The following is a 24,759-nucleotide window of genomic DNA, read 5'->3' as shown; positions in this document are numbered from 1 at the left end:
ATTAATGTATATTTTCAAGAAAATTAACTATCTTAAGATTTTCAAATCAACATCATTGTGCTCACTATTGTTTTTCTTCTTTTTTTTTCGGTTTCACCTGCAGCATTTGGAAGTTCCCAGGCCAGGGGTGGAACCCCCACAGCAGCAACCCAAGCCACTGCAGTGACAAATCCATAACCCACTGCACCACAAGGGAACTCCTGTGCACAGTCTTTTAATATTTGTTTTCCAGATCTGTTGTGACAGCCTTGTTCTGTTTTCTTTAATCATTTCTTTTCCTTTTTCTTGCTTAATTTATAGAAGTTCGGCTGTCATTTGCCTGTGTGTCCCCAGATCCATCCCAGGTCTGCCCCCTGCTCACTGCGTTTCCCAGGCTCTCTTAGTGACAAGCTCCTGACAGGTTTGGTCCATGGTACAGGCAGGATATCTGAAGGAGAGAAGTCTGGGGTTTCTTCCTCTGTACTTCTGCAGTCTGCAGCCGTTTCCTCTACTGTCTCGGCACCTGCTAGGCAGCCCCTGCCCACAGCCCAGCCCCAGCCAGACAGGATTACTGTGCTCACTTCCCACCAGGAGGCCCATTCCTGGGCTCTGGTCACACCCAGCCAGCACCTTCTTTAGGGCTTTCCTTCCCTTGCCTCCTCCTTCAGACACCACATAATGACATCCCTCCCGGGAGTTCCTGTCATGGCGCAGTGGTTAGTGAATCTGACTAGGAACCGTGAGGATGTGGATTGGATCCCTGGCCTTGCTCAGTGGGTTAAGGATCTGGCGTTGCTGTGAGCTGTGGTGAAGGTTGCAGACACAACTCAGATCCTGTGTTGCTGTGGCTGTGACCTAGGCTGGCGGCTACAGCTCCAATTCGACCCCTAGCCTGGGAACATCCACATGCCGCAAATGCAGCCCTAAGATGCCAAAAAAAAAAAAAAAAAAAAAAAAAGGAAAAGAAAGAAATTCTATGCAGCAGGATGCAGATTCACTTTCATGTTTGCTACAGGCCCAGGGATGGGAAAGTACCACCCTGGGGAGAGTCGGGTTCCAGTGAGAGCCCGGGGTAGGGAGGCCAGTCTCTGCCTGAAGGCCCAGCGCCGCAGGTGTTACTGGTGAGGATGCCCATGTCCCCACCTTGGCTGTTAGCACCTTTAAAAACAGCCGCCCCAAACTTTTAAATATATGAAGAGTCTCAACTTCGCACATAAGAGAAATGCAGACTAAAAGTACAAATAATGATTTTTTTATTTATCAGACTGGCACAAGTAAAAAAGCCACTAAAGGGACTGCTGTTAAGGTAAGAGAAACAGATCATTACTATTGCTGTCATAATGTGGCACAATCTCCACAGAGGGCATTTGGACAGTATTTATAAACACTAAAAATGCACACATCCTCTGCCTCAGCAATTTTATATATCTATATCTACACACACACATACTATACATATAGGGGGTCGAATCGGAACTGTAGCCACCAGCCTGTGCCACAGCCACAGCAACACCAGATCCGAGCTGTATCTGCGACCTACACCACAGCTCATGGCAACGCCAGATCCTTAACCCACCAAGTGAGGCCAGGGATTGAACCTGTGTCCTCATGGATGCTAGCTGGGTTCACTAACCACTGAGTCATGACAGGAACTCCAATATATTTATTTAAATATATATATATAGTTTTTTTTTTAGGGCCCCACCTGCGGCATATGGAAGTTCCCAAAGGAGGGGTCAAATTAGAGACACAGCTCCTGGCCTGTGCCACAGCCACAGCCACAGCCACATGGGATCCAATCTGCTTCTCTACCCATGCTGCACCTTGCAGCAATGTTAGATCCTTAACCCACTGAGTGAGGCCAGGGATTGGATCTGCATCCTCACGATACTAGTTGAGTTCATTACCACTGAGCCACAAGGGGAACTCCCAGAATTTTATTTTTAGAAATGTCATGGATACAAAAGTTGTACATATTACTGAAAAAGATTAGAAAATTTTAATTGCCATTTAACAGGAGCCTGGATATATAAATTATGCTTCAACTACACAACAGTTCATCACACAACTGGGATAAAGAACCATGCTGTTCCTTTGTGCCTTCTGAACTGTGTACCTTGTAACCTCTATCAGCTGTTGAGAGCAAAAATGTTTTATTTATTTATTTTTCTCTTTTCGGCCATGCCTGTGGCATGCAGAAGTTCCCAGGCCAGGGATCAAACCTGCACCACAGTAGTGACAATGTCAGATCTTAACCTGATGCACCACCAGAGAACTCCAAAGATGTTTTAAAATTTGACATTTAGTAGGCAAAAATGGCATAATCTTAACTATTTCCTTTACTGCCACTGGGGTTGACTTTTCATGTTCATTTGCCCATTTTTAGTTCTTTAAAAAATTCACAGGAGTTCCCGTCATGGCTCAGTGGTTAACAAATCCGACTAGGAACCATGAGGTTGCGGGTTCGGTCCCTGCCCTTGCTCAGTAGGTTAACGATCCGGCGTTGCCGTGAGCTGTGGTGTGGGTCGCAGACGTGGCTCGGATCCCTCGTTGCTGTGGCTCTGGCTTAGGCCGGCGGCTACAGCTCCGAGTTGACCCCTATTCTGGGAACCTCCATATGCCACAGGAGAGGCCCTAGAAAAGGCAAAAAGACAAAAAAAAAAAAAAAAAAAAAAAAAAAAAAAAATCACAGGACCTGTTTACATTCACTAACTCTTTAGATTGTATGATATTGTGAATACAGACAGGGGTAAAACTTGAGGGAAACGGGGCTCCCAGATCTAACAGTAGCCACCAAACATGTATTGTGCCATGCACCCTACCCATTATTTTTAAATATGTTACTTCTAACTTTCCCAACAACCCTGCCAGACAGTTGATGACCAATCTCATTTTACAAAGAAAGAAAGTGGGGCCAGGAGGCTGGTTAACTTGCCCATGGCCACTCAGCTGGAACAGGGCCCTGTGGTCACTTGAATCCTTGCTATCCAGCAGCACCTCCTCTTCCCAGGGCCCGGGTGGAAAGATGCTCGTGTCAGTGCGAAGCACGGAGGTCCACCCAGTCCCACACGTGCAGTGAGGCATCACTTGCTGCCGACAGCAAAGTCCTTGGTTTGCAGGGGTGCCAGGTATGGGTGGTGACCAGTGGAGCAGTGTCTACGCCACTGTCATCTAGGAAGATGTGACCTCTGTGAGTGAAGAGAGGTTCCACTTGGCCCCCCACTCCATTCCAAGACGTGACATCATAGACCTGGACCGTCCCATCAAAACCTGAGGAAGGAAAAAATAAAAATCATTAAAAACAAAACAAAAAAACCTGAGGAAAAAGAAGAAAAGGGAGCACTGACACTGAATCCCTGGAGTAATTTTCATAATTTGCTCTATGGAACCCAAACTGGCTACAGGATAAAAAAATCAAATAGTAATGAGATATTTAAAGGCCAACGACAGAGCATGTAACATCCAGCCTCAGTGTCGGCAGCTGATGACACTATGGGGCAGGGGACGGTGAGCACCTGTCAGCCATCTGCTATGTGCCAGGCCCGAGGCTAATCCTGCATTCACTCTTTTAGTCCTCACAGCTGCATGAAGCAGGTACTGTTATTTTCCCCAAGAAACTGAGCTTTAAGAGACTTTTTTTCCTTTTCTTAAGGGCCACACTTCTGGCATATGGAGGTTCCTGGGCTGGGGTCGAATCAGAGCTGCAGCTGCCAGCCTCCACCAAAGCCACAGCAACACCAGATCAGAGCTGCCAACTTACACCACAGCTCATGGCAATGCTGGATCCTTAACCCACTGGGTGAGGCCAGGGGTGGAACCTGCATCCTCACGGATACTAGTTGGGTTCTTAAACCGCCGAGCCACAATGAGAACTCCCTTAAGGGACATCTCAAACCCTTTCCACTTGCCCCCAAATTTCTAATCCCTCTGTACTGAGTCCCTCTCAACAGATGTCCCTCTCAACAGATGGCCGTGTCTCCTATTTGATGGGGAAGCAGGAACCTTTAAGGAGGAATAGCCAAGCTTGGTTCTTCTCATCTGGATCCTGCTATTACTAATGATCTTTCCTGCTCTCTCAACTATTCTTTCTACCTCTCCCCCTCTAGGAGTTCCCACTGTGGCCCAACAGGATCAACAGTATCTTGGGAGCGCTGTGATGCAGGTTCGATTCCGGGCCCAGCACAGTGCATTGCCACAGCTGTGGTGTAGGTTGCAACTGCGGCTTGGGTCTGATCCCTGGCCTGGGAACTCCATATGCCTTGGGGTGGCCAATAATAATAATAAAAAATAAAAAAACCTCTCCCCCTCTCAGAGGATCCTTCCGTTGGCTTTTTGATACTTCATTCAATACCCTCATTCAGCTAGATGCTGCCAGGCCAGACCCAGAAGCCTGCTGACTTAGCTGGCTTGCTCTACTTTTGAAAGCGAGTGGACTGAGACGCACCCCTGAGGTCCTATCACCCCTGCCTGCTGCACCCCATGGCTGTTCTAGGCCTCTTGACCAACCTCAGAATTGAATTTCTGCTGGGACAGAAAGGCCTGCCGCCAAGGTATGGAAGTTTGGTAGCCGGATGGGGAAGAGCCAGCACTGAAGGACCTGGAGAGCTACACTGGAGCATTTCCAAGCTACTTTAACCTCTTAGGCCAGATTTATTGTGGGGCTACAGGCCCCTTCCTGAGCACCCTAGAGTACCCTGGGAGAGACAGATCCAAAGACAGACACGAGATCCTGCTCAGCAGTACCTGAGATAGCCAAGCAGTTGTCTAGGCCTGGAGCCCAAGTCACTCGCAGCAGCTCTGGGTCAGGGCTGGGTGTGGACACTGGGCACTGGACTGAGCTCACAGGCTGGCTGAGATCCCGCAGGTCAAGAAGACAGAGCTGCCCGTCCGAGCCAAGGCTGGCGATGCGAGGCCCAGGGCCCCGGCCGCCGACTTCTGCATACCACCTCCCTCCAGCGGACCCAGGGCTGGGCCTGAGGTTCTCTGATGGGGCCCACTTCTGGCGGGTGTCAACAAGGCCCAGGCGGCCTGAGGTGCAGCAGAAGGCAAAGGTGTTTGCATCCAGGACCTGCAGGCTACTCAGCAGCTCATCCTCGCTAATACCTGGACAATGGGGCAAAAGAGAAACTGCTGCAGTCACATGGGGCTGGTGATTTGGTCGGGCTGGCGGGTCACAAGTCCCTTCGTCCGAGAAGCTCCCCCCTAGCCCCAGGCAAAATGAACCACTCAGCTGGCTGTGTGCTGGTCCCAGGACCTGCCACCCCCAAGCCAGAACAGGGGCCCTGGAGTCCAGGCCTGGCCCTCCCTCATCCTGCTTCCCCAGCCTCTGGCACACAGGGTGGGGTTTTGTTTCCAGCATGGCTGAGTGGGGCTGGGAGGTGGACACTGGCTGGACGAGCCACCAAGGGGCCATGGTACCTGAGGTGTATGTGCTCTTGTGCGACTCCAGGTCCACCACCTTCAGGCTGCTAAGCCTCGCCCCGTGGAGGACCCCAGGCGCCGGAGACGAGAAGATGGCCAGCCTGGGCCAGGGATGTCCCTCCTTCTCATGTGCATCGATGGTGCTGACAGCTTTAATGACATCTGGGGGGCAAGTGGAAGAGGCTGAAGTCTAGAATGTTGATGCTGGTTTGCAACCTTACCTGGGGGAGGCCGGCCAGAAGGCCAGGGGAGAAAAGGAGCTGACAGCGGGCAGGAGAGGATGTGGAGACACAAACACTCTGCATTCTGTTCACATTTGCGGAACTGTCAGACGTGCTCTAATTTCTTTATAATTTGTCTTATGATGAACTGTCGTGCACATGGGAGAAAATGAATCACTGCAGCCATTTCAAAAAAGCCGAAAGCAGTCCTGGCTTTTTATAGTTTCATGGAGAACAAACAAAGGCAGAGAAAAAGGAAAGAACACACTGATGATGTTGTTTATGCCTTAAGTGAAAATAACAGGAACGAATCTATTCATGAACAAATATCATTTCCTCAAAAACATGTTCCATGACCTCAAGCGACTTGCTGAAGCCTAACATGTAAGGATTACGACACAGATGTCTTTGTCTTCAAATATAAATTGGCCCACTCCCGGGCATCTATCCAGAGAAAACCATGACTCGAAAAGACACGTGTACTCCAGCGTTCACTGCAGCACTATATACAATAGCCAAGACATGGAAACAACCTAAATGTCCACCAACAGAGGAATGGATCAAGATGTGGTACTGGAGTTCCCGTCGTGGTGCAGTGGAAACAAATTTGATTAGGAACCATGAGGTTGCAGGTTTGATCCCTGGCCTCGCTCAGTGGGTTAAGAATCTGGCATTGCTGTGAGCTGTGGTGTAGGCCAGCAGCTGTAGCTTCGATTAGACCACTAGCCAGGGAACCTCCATATGCCACAGGTGCAGCCCTAAAAAGACAAACACACACACACACAAAAAGAAGTGGTACATATACACAGTGGAATATTACTCAGCCATTAAAAGGAAAGAGGTAACTGCATTTGCAGCAACATGAATGGACCTAGAAATTATCATGTTAAGTGAAGTCAGTCAGACAGTGAGACCAGCATCAAATGCTATCACTTACATGTGTAATCTAAAAAAAGGACACAATGGAGTTCCCGTTCATGGCTCAGTGGTTAATGAATCCGACTAGGAACCATGAAGTTGCAGGTTCCATCCCTGGCCTCGCTCAGTGGGTTAAGGATCTGGCGTTGCCATGAGCTGTGGTGTAGGTTGCAGATGCAGCTCGGATTCCGTGTTGCCGTGGCTCTGGCATAGGCTGACGGCTACAGCTCTGATTAGACCCCTATCCTGGGAACCTCCACATGCCTCACAAGAGGCCCTAGAAAAGGCAAAAAGATAAATAAATAAATAAGTAAGTAAGTAAATAAATAAATAAATAAAGGACACAATGAACTTCTTTGCAGAACAGATACTGACTCACAGACTTTGAAAAACTTTTAGTTTCCAAATGAGACAGGTTAGGGGGTAGGGGGATGTGCTGAGGGTTTGGGATGGAAATGCTGTAAAATTGGGTTGTGATGATCATTGTACAACTATAAATGTAATTGAGTAATAAAAAATGCTATAAAATTTAAAAAAAAACATAACTTGGGCAAGAAATCCATGTCTTTTTTTATACTGATTATATGTACTTGACCTCAAGTTAAAGCAAATTATATTTTATTTTTGCAATTATATATTAACTTCACTTTTAAATTTTATTATTATTTTATTTTATTTAACAAATCAGCACTGTCTTGCATCAGCCATTATGTCTCTCTTTCGCTTTTGGTCTTTTTAGGCCACATCCATGGCATACAGAGCTTCCTAGACTATGGGTCAAATCTGGAGCTGTAGCCACCGGCCTACACCACAGCTCATGGCAATACGCGATCCTTAACCTGCTGAATGAAGCCAGGGATCGAACCCACATTCTCATGGTTACTAGTCAGGTTTGTTACTGCTGAGCCACGAGGGGAACTCCTATTTTATTTTTTAAAAATAAAATTTACTGGCATGTAGTTGACTAAGTTAAATGAGGTTTTAGCTTTTTCTCTCTCAGCCTGCTTGGAGAGAAGGCAGGTTCTCATCTCTGCATTCTACATTTATAACATAGTTCAAGTAGTTTACTGAACAAACAACTTAAAGGAGAAGCATATTTTCCACTTTGTATTTTCTTGCTCCAAGAGGGGGGTCCCTATTTGGTTTCTATACTCTCTAGAGAAAATGGGGAGGAGGAGTTCCTTTGTGGCTCAGTGGGTTAAGGATCCAGCATTGTCACTGCAGCAGCTCCAGTCACTGCTATGGTGCGGGTTCTATCCCTGACCCAAGAACTTCTGCATGCCTCAGATGTGGCAAAAAAAAAAAAAAAAAAAGGAAGAAGATGGAAATCTAAATATTTTTTTAAAAATGACATTCTTGCTTTCTATTGATCTGTTCCTCCCAGTCACTATTTTTCTTTTGTTTTTCTTTCTTTCTTTTTTTTTTTTTTTGCTTTTTCAGGGCTGCACCCAGGGCATATGGAGGTTCCCAGGCTAAGGGTCAAATCAGAGTTACATCTGTCAGCTTACACCACAGCCACAAACGAGGGATCCAAGCCATGTCTGTGACCTACACCACAGCTCACAGCAACATGAGATCCTTAACCCACTGATCGAGGCCAGGGATCGAATCTGCATCCTCATGGATGCTAGTCAGATTCATTTCCACAGAGCCATGATGGGAACTCCAAATCTATGTATTTTTAAATTCTAATGGAGAGATAAATGTCAGACTGAGGAAGGGATGGATGAGGGAAGGAAGACGAACATGGCTTATCAAGCAAGCCTGTGGCAGCTGGTTCCCTGGACACAGACTGCATACAAGGAGGCAGAGAGGACGGCTGCCGAGGCCCCTGGAGTACTGCTGCCAAAGCCACAGGCTCTCACGGGCACTTACTCCAGACTTGCTGAACTTTTAACTGCTTTACCCCAGGAGCTGCGGAGGTCAGAGGTGACCCAACAACTGAGCCTCAGGACCAGCCTGTCCCCAGGGGGCGCCAATGAGGCTGGGATTGGAGCCACCCGTCAGAGCTTGCCTGACTCTCCTGGGCCCCACTCAGGGGCTCCCTCCTCCCCTTCCAAAGACCCTGAGGACCCTGAGACAGGGGGGATTCTCAGATGCGATTAGTCCTCTGACAGGGGGAAGGAGGAGTCCCAGAGAAGGCCTATTTCAGGAGTTCCCGTCATGGCTCAGTGGTTAATGAATCCAAATAGGAACCACGAGGTTGAAGGTTCGATCGCTGGCCTTGCTCACTGGGTTAAGGGTCCGGCGTTGCTGTGTGCTGTGGTGTAGGTTGCAGATGCAGCTTGAATCCTGCGTTGCTGTGACTCTAGCATAGGCCGGTGGCTACAGCTCCCATTTGACCCCTAGCCTGGGAACCTCCATGTGCTGCAGGTGTGGCCCTAAAAGGATAAAAGACCAAAAAAAAAAAAAAAGAAAAAAGAAAAAAGATGCAGTAGAAACCAAAGACTTCAGAGCTCCTGACTGGAGTTGCTCCATTGATACAACAGGCAAGAAATGCAGGTTCTTCCTCCTCCCTCTTGTCAGTGGTAAAATGTCCCCTCTCGGGACTCCACACACCTTTACCAAACCAGCCTGCAACTGAAGAGTAATACTACGAAATCAGAGCAAAAGATACTAGAAGGCACTTCAAGAACTGGTCAGTAAAAGAAGGTTATTTGAAGATTAAACCGAGAGCAGGGTTAGAGCAGGGGTAGGCACACCCTTTAAGGAGTCAGAAGGCTCCTGGGGTTCCCGTCGTGGCGCAGTGGTTAGTGAATCTGACTAGAAACCATGAGGTTGTGGGTTTGATCCGTGGCCTCGCTCAGTGGGTTAAGGATCCGGCGTTGCAATGAACTGTGGTATAGGTTGCAGATGCGGCTCGGATCCCACGTTGCTGTGGCTCTGGTGTAGGCCAGCATCTACAGCACCGATTAGACCCCTAGGCTGGGAAGCTCCATATGCTGTGGGAAGCGGCCCTAGAAAAGACAAAAAGACAAAAAAAAAAAAAAAAAAAGGAGTCATAAGGCTCCAGACCCACTGCACTGAGCAAATAAGAGGGGGCTGTTCAGCCCCAAAGGCAATGGAAACACTGTCAGGGCAGAGCCACTCCAGACTGAAGGCCTAACTTCAAAGAGGAAGCCTCAGGTGACACTCAGCTGAGATCTTTCTCAGCCCCAGAGCTGAAAGGAGAGGCCAGAGACCCTGCCCCAGGGCCCTGGACGGCATCTAAGCTCAGGAGCCACACCTCCACCAGTCATGCTCACTGCCCAAGAGAATGGAAACACAACTGGGAACCCTCTGACCTGATTCTTCTTGCTGTGGTTAGGTTTATCTGCAGCCTTTGCTTCTGTTAGGTCTTCTACAGGGAAAGAATAAGCATCTGGAATACTCCACTTTTAGGAATACTTATTTTTTTCATTATAAACTAATAAAACTGCACTCTGGTTTATACGGCGGTCCTGCGAATCTGGTGAGCACCTGCCCCTGTAAGCAGATTAGATTTGTTCTGGGTGTGCTGACAAAAATCAGCTTTCTATAACACCAAAGCTGGGGGTCAAACTTGAACCTTGGAAAATTCACCAAGATAAGGCCATGCTTTTAGGCACCTAAGAAAAACAGCTGGTCGGCCTTTCCCAGACCCTGGAACATTCTATGCTAATAATGTAGAAGATAACCATTTGATTTCCTACATTCGCATGAGTGTCAGAGCAAGTCTCCTTGGGACCAGCTCTGCTAGACCCGGGGCTACAGGTTCTGTATGGCAGCTGGTTCCCCAGGCACTGTCAGGACAAAAGGCAGCTCCAGGGCGCCCCTTCATCTTTAAACCATTGCTGCCCCACACAGCCTATTATTAGAGGAAGATAAAAAACAATTATAAGTTACCTGCCTAAAGACAGACACAGAGATCATGGGAACAGAACCCAGAGTCCAGAAATAAATCCTTATATTCATGGTCAACTGATTTCTCATGAAGACACCACGGCAGATTAGTGAAGAAAGGTTAGGCCTTTTGAAAAATGGTGCTGGGGCAACCAGATAATCATCTGTAAAAAGATGAACTTAGGGGAATTCCTGTTGTGATGCAACAGAAATGAATCCAGCTGGCATCCATGAGGATGCGGGTTCAATCCCTGGCTTTGCTCAATGGGTTAAGGATCCGGCATTGCCATGAGCTGTGGCACAGGTCAGCAGCTACAGCTCTGATTCAACCCCTAGCCTGGGAACTTACATATGCTGCAGGTGCGGCCCTAAAAAAGCAAAAAAAAAAAAAAAAAAAAAGATGCCCTTAGGCCCTTCCCTCATACCATACACAAAGGCTGCCTCTGAAGAGACCATACACTTAAATGCTGGAGCTGAAACAATATAACTTTTAGAAAAAAAAAAACACAGGAGAAAATCTATGGATTAGGTAGACTTCTTAGATATGACACAAAAAGCACAATTCCTAAAAGAAATAATAAAACATCTTAACAAAATTTAAAACTTTTCTGCTTCAAAGGCCACTATATAGAAAATGAAAAGAAAATAAGAGACTAGGAGAAAATATTAGCAAAACCCATACCCAACAAATAACTTGTATTCAGAATGTATAAAGAACACTTATCACTCTAAAGACAAAATAGCCAATCAAAAAATGGGCAGAGAGTTCCCTGGTGGCCTAGAGGGCTAAGGACCTGGTGCTGTCACTACTGTGCCTTGGGTCAATGCTGTGGCACAGGGCACAGGTTCAATCCCTGGCCCAGGAACTTCCTACATGCTGCGGGCATGGCCAAAAAATAAATAGGCAAAATATTTGATAAAATATAAGCACCAAAAGCAAGGAACACTTATGTATTTGTAACACTTGCCCAATGCTTGAAATATCAGAAGCATTCAATGAATATTTGTTGATTGAAATGCTAGCAACTGCTACAAATATTAGTAATAATAATAGCAATAATAACTATTATATGTCCTTTCATAAGTAGAGCTTATCTCCGGGAACCAGCTCTAAGCAAAATGGTGCCAGAGACTATGTGCCAGTCAGTAAATGCCCTAAAACACCTTTTTTTTCAGAGCCTCTACATACAATACTGAGATCAATTATTATTATTATTATTTTGTTTTTGGGGCTGCACCCACAGCATATGGAGGTTCCCAGGCTAGGGGGTGAATTGGAGCTGCAGCTGCCAGCCTATAGCAGAGCCACAGCAACACCAGATTCTTAACCCACTGAGCAAGGCCGGGGATCGAACTCACGTCCTCGTGGATACTAGTCGGGTTCGTTAATCACTGAGTCACGATGGGAACTCCTAAGAGCAATTATTATTATCCAACAACTATATAGTTACCACCAGGCATGGTCATAAGCAGACTCTGAGGTAGGATCGGATTTCGGTATTGGTTCTGTTACCATCTTTGTGACTTTGAACAGGTTAGCCTCTCTTGGACAGTTTGTCCTCAGAATTTAACAAGATCACACACAGAAAGTCATTAGTACAGTGACTGGAATATAATATTCATTCAATATTACTGTTGCATCTTACAGATTGTTGTTTAATCTGAACAAGTATCATGAAAATGTACAGTGAGGAGTTCCTGTCATGGCTCAGGGGAAACGAATCTGACTAGCTTATGTGAGGATGCAGGTTCCATCCCTGGCCTTGCTCAGTGGGTTAAGGATCTGGCGTTGCTGTGAGCTGTGGTATAGGCCAGTGGCTACAGCTCCAATTCGACCCCTAGCCTGGAAACTTCATATGCTGCAGGAGTGGCCCTAAAAAGACCAAAAAAAAAAAAAAAAAAAAGTGCAGTGAAATTACATTATCAAGGGGCTTGTGACAGCATGTTATCTCAGCTTGCTACAGGGGAAAAAAAACAAAACAACCAAAAACCCTCATGATATTTGAATAGGCATTTCACCAAAGGTATAGGAATAGCAAAGATGCTCGACATTATTATTCATTAAGGAACTGCAAATGAAAGCCACGTAATATACAATTTCATCCATTAGGACGGCTTTAATAAAAAAGACAAACAATAACAAATGTTGGTGAGGACATGGAGAAATAAGAACTCTCAGACATTACTGGCAGGAATGTAAAAGATGAAGCTATTCTGGAAAATAGTTTGGATTTAAAAAAAAAAAAAATCAAACACATGGAGTTCCCGTTGTGGTTCACAGGTTAAGAATCCAACTGCAGTGGCTCGGGTCGCTGCAGAGGTGTGGGTTTGGTCCCCAGCCTGGTGCAGTGGGTTAAAGGATGTGGCATTGCCACAGCTGTGGCATAGCCTGGATTCAATTCCTGGCTTGGGAACTTCCATACGCCATGGGTGCAGCCATAAAAATTAAAAACGAGATAAACAAACCTAAATTTACCAGATGATCCAGCAATTTCACTCCTAATGCCTATCCAAGCAAAATAAAACCCTATGTCCACGTGTATTCTTAGCTGCATTATTCATAACAACCAAAATGAGATCCATCACCTGGTGAACAGATAGACAAATGTGGTACATCCACACGATGGAATGAATACCGCTCAGCCACAAAAAGGAATACACCGCTAATACATGTTACGACACTATATGACATGGGGACCTCATAAGTTTTATGCTCAGTGAAAGCAGCCAGATACAAGAGACCACATACTGTATGACTTCAAAGACACGAAATATCCAGAAAAGGCAAATCTATTATACAACAGAAATAGATTAGGGCAGGGTGTGGGCATGAGAATTAATAGTAACTGGCATGAGGGATCTTACTGGGTCATAAAAATGTTCTAAAACTGATTTATAGTGAGGAGTTCCCATTGCGGTTCAGCAGTAACAACCTGACTAGTATCCACGAGGACACGGGTTCGATCCCTGGCCTTGCTCAGTGGGTTAAGGATCTGGCGTTGCCATGAACTGTGGTGTAGGTCACAGATGCGGCTTGGATCCCACATTGCTGTGGCTGTGGTGCAGGCCGGCAGCTGCAGCTCCGACTGACCCCCAGCCTGGGAACCTCCATATGCTGCAGGTGTGGCCCTGAAAAAAAAGTAGATACTGCATTTTAATTCCCACCTGGCTCTGAGTCTACATCTTAACTGGCTTGGATTGGGACTGGGGGGTATGGGAGTAACAGGCTTTCCTACAACCCCAACCCCCACCAAGTCAAAGTCACTCACCACTGTCCTCAGCGACTTGCCACACCTGCAGGTAACAACCAGGAAGGCCACTGGTCACCAGCAACCTAGTCAGGATGGAGAAGAAATCTCAACCCACATTCCCCTCAACCTCTCCAGCCTACTCAGCTTGGGATTCTGAATCTCCCCATATTAGGAGAGCTTCTTGAATGGAAGAATCATCAAGACCAGTCACCCTTGTTTAACAGATGAGGAGTAGCTCACTCCCCTTTAGGGACAGGCCCACAGCTCACAGAGGGTCATGGGACTGAGCCCTGGCTTCCACGGGGCATGGTGTGACCTAGAGGACCCAGCAGAAACCCTGAACACATAACCCTGACCAGAGGCTCTCAGCCTCTGCCAGCTGAGCTGTTAATCCCAACTACCCGCCATCGGCTCTTTGAGAAACTAAAAGCATCCCTTCTACTCTGTGTCTATTCCCTGGACAACTTCAGCAACCCGTAGGTTACAATAACAAAAAGGTTCGTGAGGGCCGTGAAGCCACTGAGCGATGGGGTCTTTGCCTTCCAGATCTCCGTGTGTGCGGGTGCTCCCATGTGGCCGCGGGCTGAGGGGGCTGGGGGAGGAGTGGTGATAAAGAGGAAGGATAGCTGTGATATTTCTAGCCACTCCATCCTGAGTGGAAGGTCTGGGTCACAGAGCTGACCATACCTGGTGTCTGGCACGTGCTTCAGATCAAAGACAGACCTGTCTGAAAATCCTCCATGGCGTACCTTGAAATCTCTTTCAGGGAATAAACCCTAAAATACAAAGGGGTGGCCAATCAGATAGGGGCTGCTCTCGAGAAGAATGTTTTGGATGAGCTCTAAGTAAGGAGTGACACCCCAGCCCTGCAGGAAGCCATGGGAGCCGCTCAGATGGCAAAGATGCTTCTCTGGGCAGGGCCTCAGGGTGCTGTTTGTAAATGTTGGTCTCGGCCACCTACGTAGACAGCTTCCTTCTGTCCTGCACATCCAAAACCTCTCTCCTAACCTTTCACTAGGCCCAATTTGAGTGAACTCCTGGGTCAAGTTTGAGTGATGGGGTTGAGGGAGATAAGAGCACTAGGAAGGAAATTTACCCAAGGCAACAAAGGCCAGACTGACCTAGCTGAGGAGTCTGAGGGACTTTATAGCAACATTACGCCATTACAGGCAACATTAGGCAACTCTTCTTCCTCCTTTTTTTTTTTTGTCTTTTGTCTTCTTAGGGCCGCACCTGCGGCACACGGAGGTTCCCAGGCTAGGGGTCTAATCGGAGCTACAGCTGCTGGCCTACACCACAGCCACAGCCACAGCCACGTGGGATCTGAGCCGCGACTACGACCTACACCACAGCTCACGCCAGATCCCCAACCCACTGGGCAAGGCCAGGGATCAAACCTGCATCCTCATGGATCCTAGTTGGATTTATTTCTGCTGCAACACAACAGGAACCACCAACTCTTCTTTTTTTTGCTTTTTAGGGCCACATTTTCGGCATATGGAAGTTCCTAGGCTAGGAGTCGAATCGGAGCTACAGCTGTGGGCTACACTACAGCCACAGCAATGCCAGATCCTTAACCCACTGAGTGAGGCCAGGGATCGAACCCACAACCTCTTGGTTCCTAGTCGGATTCATTTCCACTGCACCACAACGGGAACTCCCCTCTTCTCTTCCTGACATTCTTTTCTCTTGGCTTCTGAAACTCTGGCCTTTTCTGAGACTCCTCCTACTTCAAAGACTATTCCTTCTTAATAATAGGAGAAAAAAATGTGTATATATATGTATAATTGGGGCACAGTACTGTACAGCAGAAACTGAAAGAACATTGTAAATCAACTATAATAAAAACTTTTAGAAAAAAGACTGTTCCTTCTTAGTATTGCCTGTAGGTTCATCTTCTCTACCCATTCCTTAAATGTATTTTCTGAGGTTCTGTCTTTAGCCATCTTCTCCTTACTCCTTACACACTACACGTTCATCCTAGGTGATCTTAACCATCCTAAGGTTTCAACCATTCTCTGTACCCTAATGGCTCCCTAAGTCTATTTTTTTTTTTTTTTTTTTTTTTTTTGTCTTTTGCCTTTTCTAGGGCTGCTCCTGCGGCAAATGGATGTTCCCAGGCTAGGGGTCTAATTGGAGCTATAGCTGCTGGTCTATGCCAGAGCCACAGCAACAGAGGATCCAAGCCGAGTCCGCAACCTACCCACAGCTCACGGCAACACCAGATCCCCAACCCACTGGGCAAGGCCAGGGATTGAACCCGCAACCTCATGGTTCCTAGTCTGATTCGTTAACCACTGCACCACGACGGGAACTCCACCCTAAGTCTATTTTTGATAAAGTATAATTGACTTCTTGCTCTAGTAGCCCTCTGCAAATCACAGGAGCACTTATTTCTATCCATATTTCCCTCCCTGTATTGGATTACAGGGGCAGGTCCAGTACTTCTAGTCTCTCGCTAGTATCCAGGACAATATTTAGTAGACAATAGGAGCTTTGTAAAAGTTTAATAAATAAGTAGAAGTAGGAATTCCCATCGTGGTGCAATGGAAATTAATCCGACTAGGAACCATGAGGTTGTGGGTTCGATCCTGAGCCTTGCTCAGTGAGTTAAGGATCTTGTGTTGCTGTGGCTATGATGTGGTCCGGTAGCTACAGCTCCCATTCGACACCTAGCCTGGGAACTTCCATATGCCATGGGTATGGCCCATATATATTTCAAGTTACCTGGTTTTCTTTTACAGAAAGTCTGAGAGGTAATATCAGATGAAGAATCTCATTTTTTTTCAGGCTTTCATAGCCAGCAACCAAGATTCCTGGAAAAAGAAGCAGAAGTAGCTGTGACAAACTGTTGGAAATATTCTGGTCCATGACTGGGTCTAGACTCTTTGCCAAATTCTCCAAAGAAAACATAAACTCCTTTGCTATTGGTATGAAGCCTTGTATTGGGGGATGGACGAGATCTAGATCTTATATTAATAAGAGGAATATTAACAAAATATATCTGAAGGAGGGAAGAGGAAAATGTTCTGTAAGAACATTTGCAGTGGGATTGTGGGCAGTTTGCAGAGAATTTAAAAAATAATCTTATATTGCCTTTTTTAATTAAAAAAGTAAAGCGATACCATAACAACAACAACGAAAGGAGGAATATTAAATGCTGATGGGGCATGAAATTGCTACAAGTGACCGAGAGGCTCTCAAGCTCCCAGAAGAGTGATTGGATCCTTCTGGGCTGAGCCCCTGAGTTCAGACTTGAGGAATGGGATTCTTTCTTTCAGGGTCATGCAGGACATATCACCTTTGTCACCAATCCATTCAAGGACTCGAGTGGCTCCCGAGAGGTCGAATTCATGGAAATCCTGGTACCTGCATGATAGGGACACAAGGTCACGCGATGCATGGCACTTTTACAACTGTTAAAGAACTCCGAGATGGCAGCATGGTTTGGTGGTTGGGGACCTGGCTCTGGAATCAGGCAGAACTGGATGGAGTCTTGTTACACTTTTTACCCTCTGTGTGAATGGGAACAGACCAGTCAAATTTCCCTGGCTTTGTCCTCATCTGTAAAATGCAACTCCCAAAGTACCCAGGCTTCCCAGGGTTGATATGAGGAATCAATGAGATAATTTTTTTTCCTTTTTTTAAAGGCTGCATATGGAAGTTCCCAGGCTAGGGGTCCAATCGGAGCTACAGCTGCTGGCCTTCACCACAGCCACAGCAACGCGGAATCCGAGCCCTGTCTTCGACCTGCACCACAGGTCAAGGCAACGCCAGATCCTTAACCCACTGAGCCGGGCCTGGGATTGAACCCGCATCCTCATGGATACTAGTCGGGTTCGTTTCCGCCGCGCCACAACGGTAACTCCAATGAGATAATTTTTAAGATTGAACGCAGAGTCTGGAGCAAAATAAACAATCACTTATGTTATTATCCTTCACAAGCACTGCTCCTACGAGTACTTCACAAAATTTGCACACACCAGAAGGTGCCATTTCCCAGATGGGGGAGCCCAGGCCCATGCGCATCCGTCCCGCCCCACACCAAGATTCTCTTCGCGCCCCACCCCGCGCCCATCCGCCCCTAGGCCAGCTTCAGGCACGGATTCCACGTCCCCAGGCCCACACGACTTACAAGCGTAAAGATTCCACCAGCCAGTCCTCCGCGGGATCCATGGCAACTGTTGCTTCCGGTACCGCACTTCCGCTTCTGAACCTTCCTGGGCAGGGGCAGCCATCTCGCGAGAAGTGGGCGCGGCTTGCTCTGATCGGGGGCGGGTCTCATGCCAGGGGACCCTAGACATGTCTTAGCGCTGCTGCGCGCTTGCGGGGGTGCGCTTGCCAGGCTAGGTCCGCGATTCTCCGTGTAAAATCTCCCAGAAAAGTGACATAAAGCCAGGGATTTCCAAGATGTCAGTTCCAGGCGGGGTCTGAGGGACCATATACCCGCCCGTTTTATGACCGGGTTGTGCAGATCGTTGGAAAAAGCCAGATAAAATACAGGACGCCCAGTTAAATGCGAATTTTAGGTAAACAATGAATAATATTTTAAGTATTCTCCTGCAATATTTAGGATATTATATACGAAGTTCGACGATAACTGGATGTCCTGTATTTTTATCACTAACTGGCAACCCCACAATGCCAGAGAAGAGAGTAAGGGGACATTGGAGTCTGGATCCCAACTCAGATCTCCTGAGTGTGCGCTGGGCACTCCCGTCAAAGCGTAGCATGAGAGTGAAATCAGAAGGGGTAAGCAAAGCCCTATCCTGTAGTGTAGGCAACTTCCTTTCACAGGAGGGAAACAGAAGCCTCTTAACCTCTGCCAGTAGGTGGCAGACGCAAGAACAGAAAAGCTCCTGGCACAGGTCCTAGCTTATAGCGGGCCTTGAGTATCTGCTGAATGAGTGAATGAGGAGGAGTCCAGAGTCAGTGTTAGGCTAGTGTCATTTGGTGTTCTGGGCTCTTTGGGGTCAGCCCCATCCCACGGAACACCGGGTCCTCCAGTCCCCCTCCCCTACTGATCCCTCAAACATGGCTAGAAGGAGAGGACTAGACAGTCTATGTAAAGAGCAGGATTTTATTCACAACTTCAACAGGGAAGCAAGACATACAGCAGGGACGTCATTTGCATCTGCATTGGTGATATTCCTGGCAACTCAACCAGAAATCACAGTAATGGAGTTACAGATATTTAAGCCCATGATTTACATCCAGATGGGACCACCAGGGTCCCATTCAGAGCCTTCTCTGGGGTGCACAGCCTAAGCCATGTTGTGGAGTCTTCCTGATTCGTGGCATCACTTCTCCAGCGTTTGCACCAGCAGCCTCCTGTACTGAAGGGGAACATACAGAGTAATTGACCTGGGCAGAGGGGGAAAATGTTAGGGGCATCCTGCCATTCCTAAATCTAGGCATCCACGGAGGTAGGCGGAGGTAGGCTCTTGGAAGGGTCAGGGAAGTGGTTTTCTGAGTATAAGAACCTCAACTTCAGAGTTCCCATTGTGGCACAGTGGTGAACGAATCCGACTAGGAACCATGAGGTCTCGGGTTCTATCCCTGGCCTCGCTCAGTGAGTTAAGGATCCAGCGTTGCCATGAGCTGTGGTGTAGGTCGAAGATGCACCTTGGATCCCGAGTTGCTGCTGTGGCTCTGGCGTAGGCCGGTGGCTACAGCTCCGATTAGACCCCTAGCCTGGGAACCTCCTTATGCCGTGGGAGCGGCCCTAGAAAAGGGAAAAAGACAAACAAACAAACAAAAACCCTCAACCTCACAAGTGATCGTGATAGTCAAAGATCATAGAAGTCAGGTCCAAGTACCATGCCTGGCCCTGGGCCAGTCTCAGTGTTTTGACTCCCCTGCTTCCAGCTCTGCCCTGGACCTTGCTGCTAAAGTCTCATCCCTGAGGGCTAGGCACTGCTTCCTCTGAGATTCTCCAGTTAGACTTCTTGTTTCAGGCCTTCAAAACCAGTGGTCCCAGAGGGAACATGATCTTCCTTCAGACTTGGCCAGTCCAAGCTCCTGGCCCTTACATCTGAGGTCTCCAGGAGCTGATGGTTCTGGTCATCAGGTGGTTGACCGGGGCTGGGGATGGACCTTCTCTAGGGAATGCCCCTCCTTTCTTTCAAAATGTACATACTGTATGCTAGGCACACAGTAGGGAACACAAAGTTAAGTCGGTCACAGGTGCTGCCAGGGAGCTCACAGACTGGTAATATCTCCTGCTTACTAAAGCGCTTTCTATGTCTTAGGCATCATGCTGAGCATGTGACATAAACGGTCTCATTTAAAGGGATATGGGCACTGTTGTTTCCATTTTATGGATGAGGATGATGAGGTTTTGAAAGGCTAAATATTTCTAAGGTTAGACAGCTACTAAGTAGCTAGATTACGAGCCTGCATGCTTTCACCAGAGCCCACATTCTACCACACCACAGGCTTCTTCACACGGCAAACGGATGGGGAGAGAACCAGGAGTAGAGAATAGAGGAACTTGGATGGATACTAAGGCTGGCTTGGCTCCAACTTTGGGGCCTTGAGCCCCATAGGTCAGTGGTTTACAACCAAGGGTGATTTTTGCCTCCCTTCCCTGTCCCTTCACCAGAAAACCTCTGGCAATGTCCGGAGGCATTTTTCTTTTCTTTTTTTCTTTTTAAGGCCACACCCACGGTACATTGAGGTTCCCAGGCTAAGGGTCGAATTGGAGCTACAGCTGCCAGCCTATGCCACAGCTACAGCAACACCAGATCTGAGTTGCATCTGCGACCTACACCACAGCTCATGGCAATGCTGGATCCTTAACCCACTGAGCGAGGCCAGGAATCGAACCCACAGCCTCATGGTTCCTAGTCAGATTCTTGTCTGCTGCGCCACAGCGGGAACTCCCCTGGAGGCATTTTTCATTGTCATAACTGGGGAGGGAGAAAGAGGATACTCTAATGCATAGAGACCAAGGATGCTGCTGAACCTCCTGCAAGGCACAGGACAACCCCTGCAACAAAGAACTGTCCAGCCCAGAAGGTCAAGAGTGCTAGGGTTGAGTGACCTGCCATTGGTCACTGAGGCAGATGAGAGACTGGGAAGGTCTAGACTCTATCTTGGCTGCTGTCTAATTCTCTTCATCCCTTCTCTGGGCCTCAGGGTCCATACAAGCACATACAGGGCACAGCAAAGATAGACAGGTGGGGTGAGGCAAGTCTGCGTAGATTGTGGGGGAGGTGCGGATCCTGCTGCAAAGAAGCTGGATGATCCCAGGCTGTGACTTTAGACTGGGCAATGGGTGAGGAAACATCTTCCCCTACTTTTTGTTCCGTGGGGTTTGCTGGGAAGGTCAGCTTCCTTTCTTGGGAATCCTCTCCCTTTGAGCTCTGGATCACAAGGAGAGCCTGGGATCCCTGACTTTCCTGGGCCTATCACACCCAGGCTGGGCACTCAAACCCTAAGCCCAATGCTGGATATGAGTGGCTGAGCCTCTCCTGGGCCTGAGGTGGGGCGGGGCGCGCGGGGGGTGGGGTGGGGTGGGGTGGCTGGCTCACCGGGGTGTGAGATGCTGGGCCGCTGAGGCTCAAGCCCAGAGCTTTCTTTTGCAGGAGGATCCTGAGCAGATCATGACTCAGCTGCAGTCTCTGGTCCCTCAGAGAGATGTGGTGCGTTGTCCCCAGTAGGGATGGATTGGGGGGCTCCAGACTCTTCTTGCCCATGAAGTGACCTAGAAAGTAGGTACCGAGACACAAGGAAGTCACAAAACAAGGATCCTTCTGCAGTGGGAAAGTTCCCCATCTCTCCCACCTTTCAGTTCTCATGGCAGGAAGATACACAACCTTCCTGCTCCACGATACCAAGAAGCCAGAGACCCTGGGTGGTGGCAACAGGTGGAGGGGGTGTGGAGGAGATGGCACAGCTGGAAGGAGGGTGGAATGGCCCAGGGCCGGAAGAAACTCTGCCAATTGTGCTGCCTGCATAGAAGAGGGACAGGGAGACGGCAGAAGTGGAGAACAAGAGCGGTCTGGGAGGTGAAGATGCAGAGGGGACCCACCAGAGGCTAGAGGATTCAGTGGAAACTTGTCTAAGAGAAGGGGCACAGGCTGGCAGGCAGATCTAGGATCCAGCCCCAGCTCTGCTTTAAACTGGATGAGTGAGTGATCTTAGCCAAGTCACTGACCTGTCTGAGTCTCAAGTTCCCCACTTGTTAGACTAGATGAGTTCCAGGGTCCCCATTAGCCTGGGCACTAGTGTCCCTAGCTGAGGAGAGGCCAGAGATTTTTAAATAGGGTCAGGGCAGGATGGGATGCGCTTGCCTGGTCCCCGAAGACTTACCGGTGGCCCAGAGATTGCCTCGCGGGTGCACTCGGATCTTGCCGGCTCGGCTGCGAGGCTCCGGGAGATCCCAGCTGAGCGGGGCGGCGCCGGCAGCGAGCAGAGTGAAGAACAGGAGGCCGCCCAGCAGCCGAGCGCCCCTAGCCCGCAGGGTCATGGCTGGGCCCCGGCCGCAACCTCTGCTCAGGTGCACTTGGCCGCAGCTCCAGTCCTTGGTGCGCGCCTTCCCTCCTTTTAAACCCGCGCTCCTGGAGGCGGAGCCTGCTCCGAAGGAACCCGCCCCTGGAGCGCCGGATGCCGCCCCTTCCCCGCCCTCCCCGAAGCCCTTGGGCAGGGGTGCAGGTCTGGGGCCCCTCCACCGCCCGCCGGTCCGCACCGCTGCCCCCATGTGGGCACTGCTGCCTCGGGCGTTCCGACCCAAGCCCACCACCTTAAACTGAGGAGCTGGCCCCGCCCTTCCTCGCCACTCCCAGTGGTTCTTGGCTTTTCAGTAAAATGGTTACTTTCTCTCTCTCAGGGTAGAAATAGGGGTAAGGACGCCTCCTCCCATGTAACAGGCGTTACGGTGCCCAGCAAAGTGCCAGGCACCAAAGGAGCTCCATAAAATGCCTGTCAGCTTTCCCTCCCGGGGAATCTGACCGTGTTCACCCGGTCTCTGCTCTCTCACAGCCAGCACTCACCAGGTCTCTGCAAATCACTGCAGGTGCTCGGGATGCGCATGCAGAATGATGGATGGCGGGGGTCCTCCCGACCCAAGCCCTGCTCGGGGGAACTCGGCCCATCAGTTGGCCAGGAGGCAGATTTCTGGGTCAGGGGAGTGAAGAGCACTAAGCCAGGAGTCCGTATACAAAGATCTGTGACCTCTTTGACCCTCACCTTCTTCAATTGTAAAATGGGAATAGCCACAGTGTCCTATTTTTTAATAAATTGACATTTTGTAGCCCAATTATTTTGTGGCAGGAAGCAACAGACCTATAGGACTCTCTCACATTCAGCACCCTCCTCCTCCCAGGGAGCTCTCCAGACTTGTCTTGGAAAGAACTTTTAGGTCAGTGGCAACACTTAATGAATAGGAGAAGATGCACTTGATGTTCCAGAATAATGCACTTGCTTTTGCTTGAATGGTTACTAAACACCAAAGTTCAGGGCACTATGCTAGGGGAGACAAGAGTTTACCATCTCATTGGAGAGACAGTACAAAAGGAGTGAATGGTGGAGGAAGGATATGGACCAACTCCTGGGCTCTCGACTCTTCTCAGAAACACTTTGGTGTGGCAGGGACAGAACCTACTCCCCAGTCTGGCTCGATAATGGTATTACTATTATTACTCTTGCATATCCAGCTCAATAAGGCCTGCTAGCTCTGTGGATCACCATCTTAAAAGGGGAAGCGTGTTGGAGAAGCTGGTTGTCATGCTGAGCTCCCAGAAGCTCAGGACAAGCATACTTCATTTCCAGCCCAGGCTTTTTTCCCAATCTCCTTCTTCTCATCTCCCACCTTGGCATTTACACCTCTCTGTATTCTTGTCACTGCTTAGCCATGGTGTACAGATATAGCTCTTATCACCTTCTCTTTTCGATCTCCTCCCTCTCCTGCATCAAGCACACACCCATCCTATCTTCTTGCGTCCTCTGTCACAGAAATTAGGAGATGGGATTGAGTGCTGCCTCACTTAAACGCCTGAAGGAACCTTATTTGGTAGGTTTATCTCTCCTCATTTTATAGCTGGAAACAGGCTCAGAGGTTGAGTCACTTGTCCAGACGTCACAGTGAAATCAGACTTCAGGTCTGTTCAGACCACTCTCTCAGGCCTCCCATGTCACCAGGGACAGATGCTGCTTCCCCTAAACCACACCCACTCCCGATTTACCACCCCATTTCAATGTCAAGTTGGTTTAGATTTCTCAAGGGGGAGAGGGAGCAGGCACTGATGGAGGAGTTCCACCTCTCCTCTGCAGATGACCCTGGGACCTTGGGTTCAGCTCTGACAGGTTCATTTATACTTAAGCAAGTCTTCTCTGACACAGCCTGGGTTCACAGCTCCAACCACAGCAGTGGAAATGACCCCAGATGCCCCAGCGATCATTTTATCTGTCAGCCTAGCACAGGAAAAAAGGAGCCTCCAAGGACCCTGGAGAAAAAAGCAGGGCAGCAGCTCCACAGCCAGTTAGAAATCACTGTCCCAGGAATGTGAAGCATTAGGCACAGCACGGAGGGCAGTGCGCCCAAGATTACACTTCCAAGTCGGAACCCCCAGGGAGTGCTGGGCTCTGAGTTTAGAATGAGGACCTCAACTGCAGACTGCCTGTTCCCCAAGTCCACTTTCCCACTGGGAAGACAGACAGTGAATCATATGGAGGTGCACAGGGGAGCTCCTCAGAGCTCACTCTTGACCCTTTGAGGCTTCCTTAACATTCAAGGACATTTAGAGAAAATGTAGAGATTCAAAGGACAACCCAAAAGATGATTAAGGGGTGAAAGATACATGGCAAATCCTGTTACAACCAACATCAACAAGACATTTAAAAGGCATTTTTTTTTTTTTTTTTTTTTTTTTTGCCTTTTCTAGGACCTCTTCCAAGGCATATGGAGGTTCCCAGGCTAGGGGTCTAATTGGAGCCATAGCCACTGGCCTATGCCAGAGCCACAGCAACGTGGGATCTGAGCCGCGTCTGCAACCTACACCATAGCTCACGGCAACGTCAGATCCTCAACCCACTGAACAAGATCAGGGATCGAACCCGCAACCTCATGGTTCCTAGTCAGATTCGTTTAACCACTGCTCCATGAC

At 48.5% G+C, this 24,759-nt stretch overlaps 2 protein-coding genes across 4 annotated transcripts; both read right to left on the bottom strand.

Annotated features, from left to right (window-relative positions):
• On the bottom strand, positions 1,216-17,895 carry WDR73 (WD repeat domain 73). Its single transcript, XM_021098905.1, has 8 exons — positions 17,787-17,895; positions 16,953-17,020; positions 16,379-16,467; positions 14,339-14,427; positions 13,670-13,734; positions 5,398-5,562; positions 4,723-5,082; positions 1,216-3,249 (listed from the first exon to the last, which is right to left on the bottom strand). The coding sequence occupies exons 1-8, from the start codon at positions 17,825-17,827 to the stop codon at positions 3,014-3,016; spliced, it is 1,113 nt and encodes a 370-aa protein (XP_020954564.1). The 5' UTR covers positions 17,828-17,895; the 3' UTR covers positions 1,216-3,013.
• On the bottom strand, positions 18,712-24,546 carry NMB (neuromedin B). Of its 3 annotated transcripts, XM_021097907.1 has the most exons (4): positions 22,648-24,546; positions 21,968-22,228; positions 21,187-21,359; positions 18,712-18,982 (listed from the first exon to the last, which is right to left on the bottom strand). In XM_021097907.1, the coding sequence occupies exons 1-4, from the start codon at positions 22,685-22,687 to the stop codon at positions 18,890-18,892; spliced, it is 567 nt and encodes a 188-aa protein (XP_020953566.1). In that variant the 5' UTR covers positions 22,688-24,546; the 3' UTR covers positions 18,712-18,889. The 3 variants fall into 3 exon arrangements, with proteins under 3 accessions (XP_020953566.1, XP_020953565.1, NP_001116617.1); XM_021097906.1 differs by having other exon boundaries at positions 21,968-24,546; NM_001123145.1 differs by lacking the exon at positions 22,648-24,546 and having other exon boundaries at positions 18,752-18,987; positions 21,968-22,125.

The sequence above is a fragment of the Sus scrofa genome, chromosome 7 (assembly GCF_000003025.6).
Source record: "Sus scrofa isolate TJ Tabasco breed Duroc chromosome 7, Sscrofa11.1, whole genome shotgun sequence".
Lineage (NCBI taxonomy): Eukaryota > Metazoa > Chordata > Mammalia > Artiodactyla > Suidae > Sus > Sus scrofa.
This window is presented reverse-complemented; position numbering and strand designations above follow the sequence as displayed.